The sequence below is a fragment of the Phragmites australis genome, chromosome 19, assembly GCF_958298935.1.
Source record: "Phragmites australis chromosome 19, lpPhrAust1.1, whole genome shotgun sequence".
Lineage (NCBI taxonomy): Eukaryota > Viridiplantae > Streptophyta > Magnoliopsida > Poales > Poaceae > Phragmites > Phragmites australis.
The window spans coordinates 2,451,777-2,469,537 of record NC_084939.1 but is presented as its reverse complement, the minus strand read 5'-3'; the positions used below and the strand labels follow the sequence as shown (position 1 = coordinate 2,469,537).

The window sequence follows — 17,761 nt, the reverse complement described above, 5'->3', positions numbered from 1 at the left end:
AACTATCACGCCGAGGGTCTACTAAACTTCGTGCACGGTGATATGTATGGGCCCATCACTCTTGTGACACAGGACGAGTAGTGCTACTTCTTGTTGCTGGTGGATGACCATAGCCATTACATATGGCTACGTCTACTGATCAGCAAGGATGAGGCGGCCATGGCGATCAACGAGTTCCAGGCGCGTGTCAAGATGGAGACCGAGCGGCAACTGTGTGTGTTGTGGACCGATCTCGGTGGTGAGTTCACTTCGGTTGAGTTTGGACGGCACTGTGCCGAGTAGTGAGTCGATTGACACCATACACATCATCTCTCTTTTTTTTTAACATCTTTAGTTTTGTTGGTTGGTTTCATCTTTATTGATGGTCAGCTTCACTGCTCCTGCCGCTCAACTTAACCCCATTTTTTCTTGTAATGGGATGGAAAATGTAAATGATAGAGAAAACACACCAGTTGCAGAGGCTCTCTTTTGACCATTTTTCTTAAGTTTGTGGCCTTTTTTTTTCAAGGTTTGATGTTCGACCATACCTAATAAACACACATCAGAGCGTTCCATTTGCAATGTTTGTGCACAGAGTTACCAATTAATACAGTATGCTCCTCGAATCAAATGTAAATAGTTTATAGTTCATAATTGTAGTACCGGCAGCAGTTGTGTTCATAGCATATGGATGCAGTTACTGATGCAAACTACCATATTAGACCCTATAGACTATTCCTAATAGTCAAAAGGTGCCGTGTGTACTTCTGAAGTTTCCTTTGCACCCTTTATACTGAAGGAACAAGTGAGATTCATGTCATTTTATGATGATCTTGCAGCTCATCTGCCAGCAGACAGTTCAATGGCTTCCTGGATGTTGAGAGACTCCTCACTGAAGCTGAAGAGCTTGCATTGCTGCCTCATCTCATACTGCTGTCTCCGGGTGAGCTCAGACACCTGCCACTCCTGCCACCGCTCAGCCGGGACAAAGTCTCCTTCCAGCATCTGCACAACCTCTGACATTTCAGGGCGTTGATCAGGATCCATGTGGGTGCAGAGGAGCGCTATCTGGGTAATCTTCTCCACCTCTTCAAGGTCGTATACACCACCTAGGTTGCCGTCTGCAATGTCGTGCAGCCGCCCTTCTTCCATCCATCGTTTGACCTTCAAATTAGCCAATCATTCAAGTCAACTTTACAGAACTTATTCCTTTTTTGAAACGGGGTCAACTATGTGAACATGTGAAGCCATAGTATACCAGAAAATGCAAGGTAACTACATGGTTATACTTAATTGTCACTGATACTAATTAATAAGGTGTGAAATAATGTTTCCTGAGAGCTCGAAATGCTTCTGTTCATTTTCCTTGCTCTATCAGACTATCAGTAACATCATGCAACCTAATATTTACCCGTGTACTAACAAAATGTCAATCGGATCATGCAATGTCATCTTACCTGGTCGATGAGCATGACCTCGCCTGCTCCTTCCATAATGTCAGGGAAGAGTGCTCGCTCTCCTGTCACAATCTCTAACAGCAGGACACCATATCCAAAGATATCTGTCTTCACTGATGGCCTACCTCTCTTCATGTATTCAGGAGCTATGTGGCCCATTGTACCACGAACCTCGGTCGTGACTGTATTCCTCCCTATGTCCATCATCTTCGCCAACCCGAAGTCTCCTACCACTGCTTCAAAGTTCTCATCAAGCAGGACGTTGGCAGCTTTGACATCACGGTGGATGATCTTGGGATTGCAGTGCTCATGAAGGTATTCCAAACCACGGGCAGCACCACGAGCGATTTGCATTCTTGTTGGCCAATCCAACACTGGTTCGTTTAACTTTATATCTGCATTTTTTTATAGGTTTTATCAGCAGCAATGTTGAGAAAATGAATGATGTATGTTTGTATTGCCTTAGACTTTTCTGAAATTAGTAGTGCCCAGGATAAAATTAGAGAAAGTTCAATTATGTATACTTTTATATTACAGATTCAGCATAGAGTATTTTGCACATTTTGCTCCTAGTTTACAACAATATATTTCTTCATAGATTACAACTGCATGCTTCAACTGACACTATAAACCAAGACCAATCAAAGAAGACAAACCTATAGTCTGGTATAAATAAATGATAAAGATATTATCTTAGCATAGTTCTACCTCTTAAACGGGAAGCAACACTCAGATTCTCCATGAAAGGGTAGACCAATAGCCTCTCGTTTTGAGTCGTGCAGAATCCTATCAACCTTAATATATTCTTGTGCGCAGCAACACTTATCAATTCAACCTCTCTGAGGAAAGCCATTTCCCCTTCAGCTCTTTCCACTTCAAACAGTCGTTTCACTGCAACCTTTCTATTGTCTGGACCTGGAAGAACTCCTTTGTACACCTTACCGAAACCACCCTTGCCAAGAACATTTTGTTCACTGAAATTGTTGGTTGCAATCTGGAGCTCTCTCCATGAGAACCGCTTTATCTGCCCAAACTCTAGTTTGTGATCATTCTGACCTGAAATTGTTGAACATGTTCGTCTTGTATCAGTTAAAAAAGTTTGGTATTTCTTTTAATTGAGTCATTTCAATCCATGGAATATTTTTTCCTTGTTTGAAAAGCACCACTATGTTAATCATTGAACAAACGTAGTGCTGGTTCTGGGCAAACCTGAAACATCAATGTATATTTCTGGTCGATGATGCATTCTTTGCCACAATAGCAGAAATAAAACTACAGCGACAAGGAGAGTGACTGCTCCACCAACAGATCCAAGAACCACCTTGACCTTGGAGTTTCTTGATCCTCCTAATTGTATCAGCAAGCATTTAGTGTGCCAAACAAAGAAGAAGAAGAAAAGCTCATGGCTACTTTCCAAATTTAGTGTTCGGTATGGATTGCCAGTTTCGTAATAAAGTACCTGTCCTTGTGCTGCCTCCTTCACATGAAAATAAATGTTGGCCACAATTCAAATGGTTGCCTGTATAGCTGGAAAGACAAATTGCACTTACTAAATAAACTGTAAAGTAGCACACATGAAATTGTTTCTGTAATCTGCTACAAATATGGCATACTTGTATTCAGCCACCTGAAGTAGCTGTTCTGGTATTTCACCGCTAAGATTGTTATATGCAAGATTACTGCAAAATAAAGTGAGTTATGATATTTGATAATGGAACAGTTACTGACTTTCTTGAACAAATAAAATGGTACAAGTAGGAATAACAATGAAAAAGACAACTTACATATCATTCAGTGATGGAAGATTTGAGAAAGAGCTTGGGATATTTCCGCTTAAGAGATTTTGGCTTAGATCTCTGTCCAAGTCATCACACTGTTAGAGTTCTTGATTAATCTTGATAACATGAGTCATGGCTGACTTACAGATTTTGGAGTTTTGAAAGACGGCCAAGAGAGTCAGGTATCGAGCCATTTAAATTATTTCTTCCTAGTTTGAGAGTTGTCAAACTTGATAGGTTGCCAAACTCCTGAGGAATCCCTCCAGTTATGCTGTTGCCGTCCAATAACCTGAAACCATAGTATGTGGCAATCAGCAACAGCAAATTTATCCATTTTGTATGGGAAAGTAATTTTATATATGATTGGACCCTTTTTTATGAGGACGAAATGTTGGAACACACACAAGAATAGATCGTTGAACTTACAGCTGTTGTAAAGTTGTTAGCTTTGCAATGCTGGGCGACAAGACTCCTGTTAACCCAGATGAGCTCAAGGTTCTGCAAACTCAGAACCGAGAAACTAAGCAAATAGTCGTGTGAACACAAGTACATGTCATCACAAACTTATATAATAAAGTAGGATAGAATGGAGCTTGCAAATGTTCCATCCAAACGAAAACTCTCCTCCTGTTATGAACAGTTGGGCTCAATCACTTCAAACATAGTTAGCTAATAATAGAATGTTTCCTCATGTTTAAAGGCCAGAATGTGGATTATGTTAAACCTAGCTGCGTTGGACGGGAATGGATTTCAAAGTTCAGACAGCTCAGAATCTAAGATGAAGAGGCTGAACTTACATCTCAATAACTTTGTTGTCTTGATTACAAGTAACACTACCCAAATAGCAGGGGCTCATTTGATTATCCTTCCAGTCTTTTAGGATACCACGATTGTCGTTGAGTTGCATCCTCATTTCGTACAGTACTTCGACTGTGGACAAAACAAATAGTCTTACCTTGATGTAGACTCAAGAGAACAAAAAAGTGGTGAAATTCGTCTTATTGACATCTATTCGGTGACTCATACAATTTGGATTCTTGATCAGTTAACTATATAGAGCATGCCGAAGTACTATATTTTGCCAATCTGGAGATGTCCATTTTGTTAGCAATAGCAATTTGTATTCTCTGAAGGCCTTGAGCCACTATATATACAGGTGATAATATGCAAAAAATCCCTTATAGATTGGAGATACTACACAGAGAGATATCTCTAACACATTTCAAGTAAAGAAAATGAACAGTACTATTTTGCAAAGGTAGGAAACTTAGCCTAGCTCAGTTGGTTGAGAATGTGGATGCATGCTTAGACCATCCAGGTTTGAGTCCTCTTCGACACGAATTTGAATGTTTATTTTTTCTTATTTATAATGCCACCTCGTACCTCCTAAGTCGGTCAAGCTTTTTCTATTTTTCAAAGGTAGTATGCTGAAAGGGGTCAAGCAGTTGATCTGCAGCACATCACTAGTATGCTTTAGGATCTATTATGTAGTTTTCTTCTAGAGTTTCTAGTTCAAACATTTAACTGGTGACATGGATAGGGTGCCAAATCTCTAACAAACACTTATGTGGTCAGTACTTAGTAGAGATAGTCTAGTCAATACCACAATAATTTCCATGTCTCCTATGTCGATTCAGTCAAATTCTCAATTTAAATATGCAATTGTCTAATCTAATGCCAGCCAAAGAAGAATATCTGATTTCGCAAAAATGTTGAGGCCTTACCTTGGAAGTCAGAAGCTACAAAAGATTGTAGGCATCCCAATAAAATGATCAGAAATGCTAATAGCTCCATGCTTTCTGAAAGTATCCTCAGTTTGTTATGCTTTCAGGAACTGAAGCGCTGCTGAATATACTCTGAATCTGTTAGCCTGATTCAAAATTGAGACCCTCTTGAAGCGAGATCGATGCTCGACAGCTGCATCACTGATGTGAAACGTATAAGAGGAGAGCAATCTGAGAAGAATTGGTGAACAGAAACACTCAAGAGAAGAAATCTGACACGGTCCTCAACTGGAAGCAAGATGGAATGGTATACCTGAACATGCCAGGATTCTACTTCAGCATAAAATTTAGGTTGTTGAAATTATGCGTACAGTGATGAGAATTGGGTTATGTTGCAAAGGTCCCATTTTGACTGCTTGTATGAAAAAAAAACATTGGTACGGGTGAAATGAGTCTCAGTGTGGTCACTGGACTTCAGTAGTTCAATTGTATTCTGCACTTCTCAGAAATTTCCTCTGATACATTTCTCAGAAAGAAAAGTTCCTCCAATAAGATATATGATGTACGTACAAGTCCAGAAATCAATCCCAGTGAAATTTTCTGTATAAAGATGAGTCCTTATGACCCTACTGGCCTATACCTATCACTGACCAGTGACCACTCTGTTCCAAGAACTTCTGATTATGACATGCAAGTGAACTTTCTCCCACACTTTCCTCTCCATTTCGTCTCTGCAGGGTGCAGGTGGTGTTTGCCTGTTTGGCAGTGTTTTGTTCTGCCAAAGCAAAGCTCCACCTATTTTCCCTAAGTAAAGCCACTGTCTTCCCAAGTTCCCCTAAGAGGATTATTGTAATCTTCTAATCTAGAGTACATTCAGAGTTAGAGAAGAATATGAAGATGATCAATGCTAAGGTTGATCATCCTATCTCTATTGAAGATTTGGTCAACACAATTGATCATATCAAGAAGGAGAAAAAAAACAAGATCGAGAAGAGGGAGATAAGAGGAAGAGCCAAAACACTTGCTAGCATAGGGAGATGGGTGAGGGATGATGAAGAGTCAATCTCAAGTGATGAAAGTTTCACCATCATCCCCTTCAAGAAAAGTTATTCCTCAAAGTCGTCATCACACAAGTCGTCATCGCGCAAGTCATCTCACAAGTGACTTATGACTAAAGGTATGGATAGTGATGATGAATCCGATGAAGATTCTCTTTCCTATGATGAACTCCTTTATTTAATCAATGAGCAACAAAGTTCTCTTAAAAAACAATCTAAAGAGTATAAGGATGCATTCACTTACTATGTTGATGCGGAAAACAAGTATGAGTGGGAACCTTCACAAGATAAATGAAAATTGTATGAAAAAAATCCAACCAATATTAGGAACAATGGCTGGTGCAACCACTGCATTTTTAGGATCAACCTACCCCACCGCCAATATTTTCTATCCTTATATAGTGAATGTTAAGATTGCATTGAAAGTGGCACTTCAATATGGAGATGCACATTTGATGAGTATGGCTGCTACCATGTTGGACAAATTCGATAAGTATTGGGAGAAGAGGAACAATGTTATGGTTATTGCTACAATCCTTGACACCAGATTCAAAATGAGGTTTATCAATTGGGGCTTTGCACAGATGTATGACTCCTCAAAGTTTGAAAGCGAGATTGATGACATCAATAAAGAGTTGGAAGGACTCTACAACATGTATGAGATGGATTATCGCCACAAAATGATTGCCAATAGCATAGGAAGGGCTCAATCATCATCATCTTCAAAGGATACAAGTAGCTGGTTGGCCTCAGTTGTCTATTTTAGTCTTTTTTGCAAGCTAGTGCTACAAAAGGCTCAAAATTAGAGTTACTCATTTATTTAGATGAAGCAAATGTGACCCTAGATGATAAAGATTTTGACTTACTTAATTATTGGAAGGTGAATGCCCATAGGTTTCCTGTTGTGTCCAAAATGGCGAAGAAATTCTAATTGTTCTAGCTAGCAGTGTATCATCAGAGTCAACTTTTTCTACCGAAGGTAGAATTCTTGATGACTATAGGAGTTCTTTGAGCCCAACCATGGTCCAGGGTTTAGTGTGTGCATTGAGCTAGATACGAGGTTCTAAAAATGACATGAATCCTCATATGTTTGTGGTATGCTAATAGGCTGTTTGTAAAACCTGCCTTGTTTTCAAATATCTTTTTGGTAAGATTGTTTATGTAATGCTCATTTTACATTGTCTTTTTAGGAAGAAGATGATGCCGATGATGTTGAGTCCATGCAATTTCTGGTATCTGTGGTGGCAAGTAACTAGTAATGAATGATAGTGATGGAGGGTGAAGCAAATTGTGCTACTGCTGCTCAACTGCTGCTACCTGCTATCTGCTGCTACTGCTAAATTGTGCTTATATGTATGTATCAATGAACTACTTGGTGCTTATATGTATGTATGAATGAACTACCTGTTGATGTTGTTGCTACCTGCTACTGCCTGGTGATGCCGCTGCTACCTGGTGAAGTGGTGATGCTGCTGCTACCTGTTGCTGCTAAATTTTGCTTATATGTATGTATGAATGAACTACCTAGTACTTATATGAATTGTGCTTGGATGTATGTATGAATGAACTACCTGGTGATGCTGCTGCTAAATTTGTGCTGCTACTAAATTGTTTTTTTTTTGTTGATATTGAGCTTGTATGTATGAATAAACTAGCGTGTACACGAGCTCTGACATATTGATTTGGTCTAGCTCGCGAGCTAAACAAGCTAGCTCAAGCTACTAACGAGTCAAGCCGAGCAGGACATTTAGCTCGTTTTCTTAACAAGCCGAATCGAACCAACTCATTATGTTGAGCTGAAGCTGGCTCGATATCCAACATTAGCCGCAACTTGTCCTCATCTGACATGTTGCCGGCTTTTTGTTCGTTGGCTCTCTCTCTTCTCATGGGCACTCTGCCTCCGCCTCCGCCTCCGCCTCCGCCTCCGCCTCCACCTCCACCTCCTCCACAGCCGTGGCCGCCACGTCCCTCGTCTGGGACCACGCCGCCGGCGTCGCCTTGCCTGCGGGGTTGCCCCATCTTAACTCCCCGCACTGGATCGCCGTGGTCGCCAGGTCTGCCTGGTCGGATCCACCAGGGGCCACCGTTGCTCCCCGTCCGACCAACTTGTCCGCCCATCGCGGATACCTCTCCGCGCACGTGATGCTGCTCTGCTCCGGTTGCCGGGATCCGTGGGATTCTCGCCGCCGCCGCAGCCCTCCCATGGCCGCTTGCTTCCTCCATTGCGTCGTCGCATTCAGTCCGAACCGCCAGCTCGACCCATTGCCGCCACTGGTTTTGATCTGCCCACCGTTGAATCTCACTTGCACGCGCCCGAGCTCTGTCGTCTTCACCGCCGACGCCTGTCGCCGGAGACAATGAAGACACACTCTCTCACTCACTCAACACACGCGATGTGTACACGGTAGTTTTTGTGCCTCAAGATTGCAGCGTTTTCTAACTCTATCGTTGCTTAAAAATAGAGGAATACCAAGACTTGGTCGAGCTCACATTATTGTAACAAAAAATAGAGAATACTAGGAACGTGAACATGCTAGGATTATGCAACAATCTCCCCCTAAGACTTGGACCCGGACGCGCCCGAGCGACTTCGTCAGGACATCAACAAGTTGTTCTTGAGAGCTTGTGAAGTCCACTTGAATCCTCCCGCCATCCAAGCACTCACGAATGAAATGAAACTTGGTGTTGATGTGCTTGCTTCTATCATGGAGGACGGGATTCCTGCTCAATGCAATAGTGGACATGTTGTCCATCTTCAACCTTGGCAGCTGTGGCTCTGCCCCGATCACATCGCCCAACATCCGCACAAGCCACACCGTCTGGCACGCCACCGCCGCACCAGCAATGTACTCCACCTCACAGGATGAGAGCGCCACTACTTTCTGCTTCTGAGATTGCCAAGAGATTGGCATGTTGTTGAGGAAGAAGATGACGCTGGTGGTGCTCTTCCTGTCATCAATGTCCCCCCCCCCCCAAGTCGCTGTCGCTGAAACCCAGCAGCCGGAGCTCCCTTTTGCCGCGCTTGGGGAAGACAATGCCGTAGTCGATCGTGCCGGAGATGTACCGGAGAAGATGCTTCACGGCCGCCAAGTGATCCTCCCTCGTGTTCTCCATGTACTGGCTCACGTAGCCGATGGCGAACGCGATGTCGGGCCACGTGTGCACAAGGTACCGCAAGCTGCCGACCAAGCTGCGGTACATTGTGGCATCGACCTCCGGTGTGGTGCTCTCCTTCTTCAACTTTAGGCGCACCTCCATCGGCATCTGGCAGGGGTTGTAGTCCTCCAGACGCACCTTCTCCAATAGCTTCCTTGCGTACGCTGCCTGGCTTAGCGTCACGGCCTCCTGCGTCTACTTCACCTCGATCCCCAGGTAGTAGGAGAGTGGGCCTAAATTGCTCATGCGAAACAGCCACTGCATCTCTTCCTTGAACGCCTCGACCTCCTCCTTGCTTGAGCCCGTGATGATGAGGTCATCCACATAGACACCCACCACCACACACGTCGTCGCATCGCCCCGTGTGTACAGGCCGTGCTCGCTGGCACACCTGGTGAAGCCGAGCTCACGCAGGTTCCCATCCAGCTTCACGTTCCATGCGCACGGCACCTGCCGGAGCCCGTACAAAGCCTTCTTGAGCTTGAGCACCTTCCCCTCATGCCTTGCAGCGATGAAGCTGGGCGGCTGCCAAACGTACACCTCCTCGCCAAGCTCGCCATTGAGAAAGGCTGACTTGACATCCATGTGATGCACAAGCCAGTTCTCGCACGCCGCCACAGCCAGGACCATGCGCACGGACTCCATCCTCGCCACCGGCGTGAAAACTTCGTCAAAGTCAATCCCCGGTTGCTGGACATAGCCTTTCACCACTAACCGGGCTTTGTGCTTGATGAAGACGCCCTGCTCGTTGCGCTTCAACTTGAAAACCCACTTCAAGCCGATCGCACGGTGCCCGGGTGGAAGGTCCATGAGTGCCCGGGTCCCGTTCTCCTCGATCGAGGCCATCTCCTTCATCATGGCCTTGCACCAGCACTCCTCGCCATGCGCCTCCTCGAACGTGGCCGGCTTGTTCCCCACCGCGAGCAGCAGCTCCTCCGGAGCATCATCCTCCGCCAGGCCTGGTGGCGATGACGGCCCCAGGATATTGTTGACCGTTCAAAAACGGAGTGGTGCATTGTCGTCGTGCTCCGTGTCGAGGTCCAGCTCCGCGCTTGGTGGCGACGCGAACTCCACCGCCTCTGATGACACGCTGCGCGCCGTTTGCGTGTGCAACTTCGACCTGCACGTGGGTGTCGACGCGCGCGACCTCGTGGAAACAGAAGGCGTCGCGGCCCCGTGGACCAGGTTCGCCACCACCCGCTCTGGTGGCGTGCCGGGTGCAGTGTACACCGTCATGAACTCAACGTGGAAGGGCTCTGAGTCGGGCATGCCGACGTTCCCCTCCACCTTGCTCCAATCCCATTTGCGTGTCTCGTCAAACACCGCATCACGCGACACGTGCACGTGCTCAGTGTTCGGATTGTAGAACTTGTATGCCTTGGAGCCCGGCTCATACCCGATGAACACCATCGGTGTACTGCGGTCGTCCAGCTTGTGCTGGTGTCCTCCGGTGACCTTCATGTGTGCAACACAACCAAATGCGCGAAAGAAGTCCACAAGTGGCTTGTAGCCATACCAGGCCTCGAATGGCGTCGCCCCATCCACGCTCCTCATCGGCACCCGGTTCAGGATGAAGACAGCTGTGGTGACTGCCTCCCCCCAAAGCCAGCCAGGTACCCGCATCCCCTTCATCTTGCTCCTGGCCATGCCCAGCATCGTCTGGTTGCGCCGTTCCACCACGCCGTTCTGTTGAGGCATGTACTGCGCGGTGAGATGACGCTGCACCCCCAGCTCGGCGCAGTAGTCCATGAACACTTGCGCTGTGAACTCACCGCCGCGATCGGTACGCAGCGTGCCGAGTTTGCGCTCTGCTTCCTTCTCCACCCGCGCCTGAAGACGGGTGATGTCTGATGCTGCTTCATCCTTGAAGGCAAGCAGCACGAGCCACATAAAGCGGCTCTTGTCGTCGATGGTGAGCAGGAAGAGGCGCTTTCCCCTTGGTGTCTACGGCATGATCGGCCCGCAGAGGTCAGCGTGGACCAGCTCGAGACAGTGCGTGGTGTGGAACGAACTCGCAGTTGGGAACGAGTGGCACCGCTGCTTCCCGACCAAGCAGCTATCATAGACTTGATCGACGTGATCAATCCGCGGTGGTCCACGTACCAGCTCCCCTTGCGCTAGCTTCTTCAGCCCCTGAAAGCCAAGATGGCCGTACCTGGCATGCCTAGGGATGGCAATGGGTCTGCCCTCGCCGGGTTTACTAGAACGGATCCGAACCCGAAACCTGACTCACCAAACCCGACCCGAACCCGAAATCAATATCGGGCGCAAAACCACCCCCACCCCTGGCCCCGACGGGGACCCGAAACTCGACGGGGCAACCCGAAACCCGAAAGTGTGATAGCGGCGGGTCGGGGCGGGGTGGGCGAGCGGGGCGGGTGCGGCGGGGCGGGCGAGCGGGGTGTGGCGGGGTAGGGCGAGGCGGGCGCGGGCGTTGGGTGGGCGCGGTTTCGGGTTTCGGGTGACACCCATGGGTGAAAAAACAGACCTAAACCCGAACCCGACCCGAGTTAAGGCCTGGACCCGACCCGACCCGATAGCTTCACAGAGTTTTTTTTTCACCCGAACCCGCCCCCGTCGGGTCTGAAACCCGCGGGGACCCGACCCGACGGGGGAAATTGCCACCCTTAGGCATGCCATTGCCATGCCACCTAGGTGCCCTGCGCGGACAGGCACACCGGCTTATCGATGTTGAGGTCGAGGACATAGAGCCGACTCAGTGATCGCTGGACCTTCGCCATCAACCACCGCCGCTGATCCCAGACCCTGAGGACCCCATCCTCGATGTGGATCTTGTACCTTTCTTCATTGAGCTGGCCCAAACTAATGATGTTTGCGGTCAGCCGAGGAATATGGTACACGCCGGTGAGCTCTTGGTGCTCGCCATTCTTGCACTTGAAGAGGACGGTGCCACGCCCCTCGATGCCGACCACCGAGCTGTTGCCGAATCAAACGGTGCCACAGATCCCTGTGTCGAGCTCGACGAAGGTAGCCCGCACGCCCGTCATGTGATTGGTCACTCCCGTGTCGAGGATCCAACACGCGGACCAGCCCTCGCCCTTCTCTCCAGGCTGAACGAACATCTTCTTCTCGTCGAGGTGGATCGGGGACCCGCCCGCCGGCAACGCAGAGCTCAGTAGTGGCGGGGCAGAGTGGGAGGTAGCATTGACCGACACCGCCGCCACCAGCAAAGTGGGCTCCTTCTCCTCCTCCGCCTGGGCCGCATGGGCTTGCTCGTCCCTCTTCTTCTTGCGGCACTCGCGGGTCCAATGGCCCGTCTTGCCACAGTACCAGCACTCATCGTTGGCGACAGTGTTCCCGCCATTTGTGTCACGCTTGGGTGGCTTGAAGCTACCACGGCCGCTGCCGTCCTTGCCGCACCCGCGTCCCTGGCCTATGCGCGGTCCAAAGCCCGAGCGCTTCCCATGGTCGCTGGAGCCTTCCCTGGACAGCTGCAGCCGCGTAGCCACGCGTGTGATCAGCTTATCCTCGGTCAGGTTGAGTCTAGCCGCATACTATGCGAGGCCGTGGCGCTCCTCCGCCGCCTTGAGCCGCTCGATCAGCTCCTCCACTAACACCATGCTGAGATCAAGCAAGGTTTCGATCAACATGGCGATCTGCTCGTACCCGGGTGGAAGGGCTTGAAGAAACTTGCGAACAACCTCCTCCTCATCGTAGCCGTTGCCGAGGACCGCGAGCTGGTTTGCGATACCGGTGATGCGGACGCCGAATTCGTCCACCGTCTCTCCGTCGCGGAACGTGAGGGTGTCAAAATTGCGACAAAGAGTGCTCGCCTTCGCCTTGCGAACGCGCTCAACACCGACATGCATCGTCTTGATCGCCTCCATGCGACCTGTGCGTTGGCCTTCCTTGCGATGTTGCGCATCATCTCCACCGGGACGGCCTTGGCGATGGCCTCCAGCGCCATCCTGTCCTCGACGTAGTCGTCAGTGCCGATGCTCACCGCTGTCCACAGGCCCCGTGCCTGCAGCATGACGCGCATGAGCGTCGACCAGTCGGGATAGTTGGTCTTCATCAGTGTCGGGTAGGAGCCGCTGCCGCCGATCTCCTTCACAACGCGCTGCACCACGACCTCGTCACGGTGACGCGGTCGGCGCGGAGGTGGCGACGGTGACTGACATCGACCATGGGGGTTCGGTGTTCGGGATTGGCCACCGAGTGGTGCCGACATCGTACCCAGGGACTTGAACCCTGGCTCTGGTACCACGTGTTGTCTTCACCGCCGGCGCCCGTCGCTGGAGACAATGAAGACACGCTCTCTCGCTCACTCAACACACGCGATGTGTACACGATAGTTTTTGTGCCGCAAGATTGCAGCGTTTTCTAACTCTATCATTGCTTAAAAATAGAGGAATACAAAGACTTGGCCGTGGCCACGAACGCCCCGACGTACGCACGCCATGCTCCCCGCACCAGCCGCGCCATCCCACGACTAGGCAGCATGCCGTGCGACCCGAACAGTAAGAATAGAAATGCTAGCAACCTTTGCATGAACGTGCATGCATCAGGTCCTACAGACGTGCTCAACCAAGACTTGGTCGAGCTCACATTATTGTAACAAAAAACAGAGAATACTAGGAACGTGAACTTCTAGGATTATGCAACAAGCTCTGCGTCGCCGGGTCCGCCCGGTCTCGCCCACGCTCTACGCCACTGGGTTCGCCCGAGAACACCGTCCTCTACGTCGCCGGATCCGCCGCGCACAGGATGGTGTCGCACCCCTGCTTCTTCGTCGCGTCGGCCGTGAGTGGCATGAAGAGCTTTCCGGTGTCCGGAGGCCGCAGCGTCTCCCTCTTCTCCGATGAATCCAACAACCGGAACTCCTGGACTTGATGCAGTTGGGGAAGCTGGAACCGATGAATCCAACAGCCGGAACTCCTGGACTAGATGCAGCCGGGGAAGCTGGAACCGGAGGCTGGTTTTCTCAACGCCTCACTGGTGGCGGACGTGTTCCTTGTCCTTGCTGCGTCTCACAAGGCGGTGCTGTCAAAGGCGAGGGAGTCGCTGACCACACCTCTACACTCCGAGCTTGTCTACAACTACTCCGGGTCAAAGCATATAACGGAATCCCTGAAGCATTGCGGGACCTCTCATTGTTGCTCCCGTTTGGATCCATTAAAGATTTTACTCTACGATAATTTTGAAGAGATAAATTCTACATATATTAGTTTTAATTTATCTAAATTTATTATTTAATGTCATATTTTTTCAAATGCAACGTTATTGGAGCTGACTTGTATTTAAGAGGATGTTAAAGGTATAATATTTAAGGTTATTATGATAATTTTTTTTCTAAAATTTCTTTCATTTACTCTATATATTGTCTTAAATAGGCTACAATTGAATGCAAGCTGCTATTTCTAACACCCCACAACCATTCCACATAAGGCAAATAAGAGGCTGAAACCCTCCTCCAAAGTCAAAACCAGAAACCACTCTAATGGTATGGGCGGAGCTATAGAGTAGTCTAAGTAAACCCAGAACTACCTTGCAATTTCAAGCTTTTTTTGTTACTACCTTGCATTTGCCAATGCCTCATCCCAATAGGCAGCAAAAAAAAAGGCATGCTCGCTTGACGCCCGCTGGGCAAAAGCTCCCCTCGGTCCAATAGTTCTAGTCCCCATCCGACCATCCACATCCTGGAGCCGAGGCACCGCCCGCTGAGCCGCCGCACACTTGCCATGAACGGTGCTTGGTTGCGCTTGTGACTTGATCGACCTTGCCGGCCATCTCATCACCTCGTCGGTAGCACCACGGGTAGCCTAGGACTCAGGTGATCTCGCCAGCTCCAAGCTCTGCCCGCCCGTCTTGTCTATGTCATGCGGTCTTAAATCCGTTTGATTCATTTGGTTCTTACGCGATGCACACAATGTATTTAGTCTTAATGAGTTTTATCCTAAAGACATATCAAATATGAATTTAATAAGGTTTAAAATTTAACTTGATAACTTTATTGATGATACGAGAAAAGATGAACTTGCTTCTTAAATTGATATTGATTCTGCCAGTGGTGATGACAAGTGTTAAAAATAGCACACGACTTTTCGTTTGTGTTCAGTAAAATGGGCGTAAATTTTGTATAGAAACTCCGATTTTGGCGTACTTTTTTTTCACGAAAAGATAATTTCGAGACCGACGAGAAAAAAAATCAACTAGACTTTGTCCTATTGCCCATTTTGACCCTAAAATCTAGAGCCAGAGTACATTTTTTTTTTGGCGTTTTTTTGAGTCTCCGAGGCCCTGGAAGGCCCAGGCAATCAGGTGTTGTGTGTTCCGTCTTAACTTGTCCTCGTACTTACGTGTTCTGTGTATCTACCTTCTAGGCTTTCGGCTGCATCAAGTATTTTTAGCATTGAGTCTAGTGAAGAATAAGTTGAGAAATAGTATGAGCAACAAGTTATTAAATGAACGTTTAGTTATATTTATTGAGCGTAATATTTTTTACAAGGTAAATGAGGATGATATCACTCGAGACCTTCATGACCATAAGAAAGCATAAAGTAGAGTTCTAAGTAAGTATTGTAATCTTATATGTATCACTCTATGTAAGTCTTTATTTTATATTTGGTCTATTTATATTATAATTTTGTAAATTTTAAACTTATTTGTTGAATTTACGATATTGAGAATATTTAATATTATTATATTATACTTTCAGTAAAATTTATATTTGTATATTGGATTCAAAAATTTTCAGCAGACACACATATAGATCAAATCCTAACTCTACCACTATCTAATGGAGAGCAAGCAATCCAGTCAAGTAGACGGATACTCGAAGAAGAATTAAGATAAAGATGAAGATGATGAAGGAGGAGAAATCAAACAGGTAGTACTTGCATGTTCACATGCCATGCAAGGAAGAGTGGCTTCTTATAACTTACCAAGAAAAGAGGGAGAATCTTCAAGCCTGTGATGCTCCTAGCTTCTTAGAACTTTCTCTTCTTCCAGGTGTATCCTCGGATGAACACCTAGCCGGGGGGAATGGGAAAGGAGAGGATAGAGCAGTCTCAACACTGAGGTCAGAGGCAAGAATGGGTCAAATTTATCTGAGAGCTCTCCCTGAAGCAGTTATTCCCGGCTATTGATTGGATCACGCAACGAATGGCTCATATCTATTTTTGCAAATATTCTCCGATCAATCAACCCGAGCAGTCCACCTGTAATCCAACGGTGCAAATACCTTCTTACTCTCGGAGCTCCGAAAGTCTGTTTGAACTTTATCTTACTTAAATAACCGGCTAATAGATCTTATAAATCTTATAACATGGTCCTTCTATATTTTTGACATATGATTTTGTTAGAAAGACAAGTTGAATATTAGAAAAAGGAATGTATTAGGTGTGTGTGTGTGTGAGAACATAGGGCGTTGAACTAAAATGATGGGGATTTGAGCCTCAAAGTTGTTTAAGGAGACTATGCTTCCTCCCCCATTGACTAGCTAATAAGCAGGGAAATTACCGAAACCACTGTTCACGCAATAATTATGAGATTGCACTTTCAAGCATATCGATGAAGTGGATGCTACCATGCCAAAAAAGTTTTTTTGTTTAATACAACAACTGGAGCAAGTGAACAGTGGTGCCTAGTATGTATATTTCTTAAAGAAAATAAGTGATACTGTCAGCTTCACTGTTCCTGCGACGTTGCTCTTGCTGAGCCAAGTATTCCCTGATCTTGAATCGACAATAGATGATAGACAAATTATAGGTCCGCACTCCTCCGCTCTTCATGTTTAATCTGCCAAAATGTACCTTTCATGATGACCAGGGTCCAGGGACTAAAAATCGTTGGGATTATCTATTTGTCTATTACTGTCACTTGATTACTAATATTAATTGCATGTTGTTATCAGAATAGTTAGCAAAGTAAATTGAACTAATTCTAGAATCATTGTTGTGCTTAGTTTGCTTGCATCCAACACTAACTACCTATATTCTGCTACAGAAAATGGCCTATGGCTGCAAGGTTCCATACTGTATAATATAAAAAGGAGGTGTTTTTGAGCACTTCTGTACAGGCTCCTGTCGAAATCAGTTTTCACAAAATTTTCAACATATCAAGCATACTACTGTGTTGCTCAGTTTTCCGGATGATTGTGAGTTGTCCAACTGGGGTTTCAAGAATGCTGAAGGTAAGCATCAAAGGTGCATTTTCCCCACTGCAATATTGAAAAAGTTTCATCGATTTTCGGCACAAGTTAATCGTTCCGCGGCACTTTTGTTTCTTAATGCTTGTTCCTCAGCATTACTAGGAAAAAAGTTTATTCTTCCACTTCAGGAAAAAAGAAAGAAAAGAATCTGCTTTTTCTAGATCATTTGGAGGACGAGACTTCTAAATTTCTACGAAAAGAGGAGCATGTAGCAACAGTGACGGATCCAATGGAGTTGCTGGGGGCTCCAGTTCCCATACTAGCTGTAGCTCCACTGAAATAAAGGGAAGGTGGGGAAGAAGAAGAGGAGAGGCAAGGGAGGAGAAAAAAGAAGTCAACCTCTCTTAGGATTTGGTTCTAGCTCCGCCACTCTATAGCAACACACAAAATTTCAAAAGACATAGATTGGCATGATCCATTTTTTACTTTTGAGTCC

At 46.7% G+C, this 17,761-nt stretch overlaps 1 protein-coding gene across 3 annotated transcripts; it reads right to left on the bottom strand.

Moving 5' to 3' along the window:
* Positions 1 to 576: 576 nt before the first annotated feature.
* Positions 577 to 16,224, bottom strand: LOC133901032 (LRR receptor kinase SERK2-like). 3 transcript variants are annotated; one of them, XM_062342325.1, is made up of 12 exons: positions 16,058 to 16,224; positions 4,939 to 5,139; positions 4,012 to 4,144; positions 3,641 to 3,712; positions 3,360 to 3,503; positions 3,221 to 3,292; positions 3,050 to 3,115; positions 2,896 to 2,963; positions 2,646 to 2,783; positions 2,145 to 2,492; positions 1,437 to 1,831; positions 577 to 1,143 (listed from the first exon to the last, which is right to left on the bottom strand). In XM_062342325.1, exons 2-12 carry the CDS (start codon positions 5,006 to 5,008, stop codon positions 820 to 822), a joined length of 1,830 nt encoding a protein of 609 aa, XP_062198309.1. In that variant the 5' UTR covers positions 5,009 to 5,139; positions 16,058 to 16,224; the 3' UTR covers positions 577 to 819. The 3 variants fall into 3 exon arrangements, with proteins under 3 accessions (XP_062198309.1, XP_062198310.1, XP_062198311.1); XM_062342326.1 differs by having other exon boundaries at positions 4,939 to 5,131; XM_062342327.1 differs by lacking the exon at positions 4,939 to 5,139.
* Positions 16,225 to 17,761: the final 1,537 nt, after the last annotated feature.

Coding starts and splice junctions, on each gene's coding strand:
- LOC133901032 (XM_062342325.1), bottom strand. CDS start 5,008: ATGGAGCTATTAGCATTTCTGATCATTTTATTGGGATGCCTACAATCT. Junction 3,116..3,220: donor CTTCCATCACTGAATGATAT/GTAAGTTGTCTT, acceptor TTTATTTTGCAG/TAATCTTGCATATAACAATC. Junction 2,964..3,049: donor CTTCAGGTGGCTGAATACAA/GTATGCCATATT, acceptor TTGTCTTTCCAG/CTATACAGGCAACCATTTGA.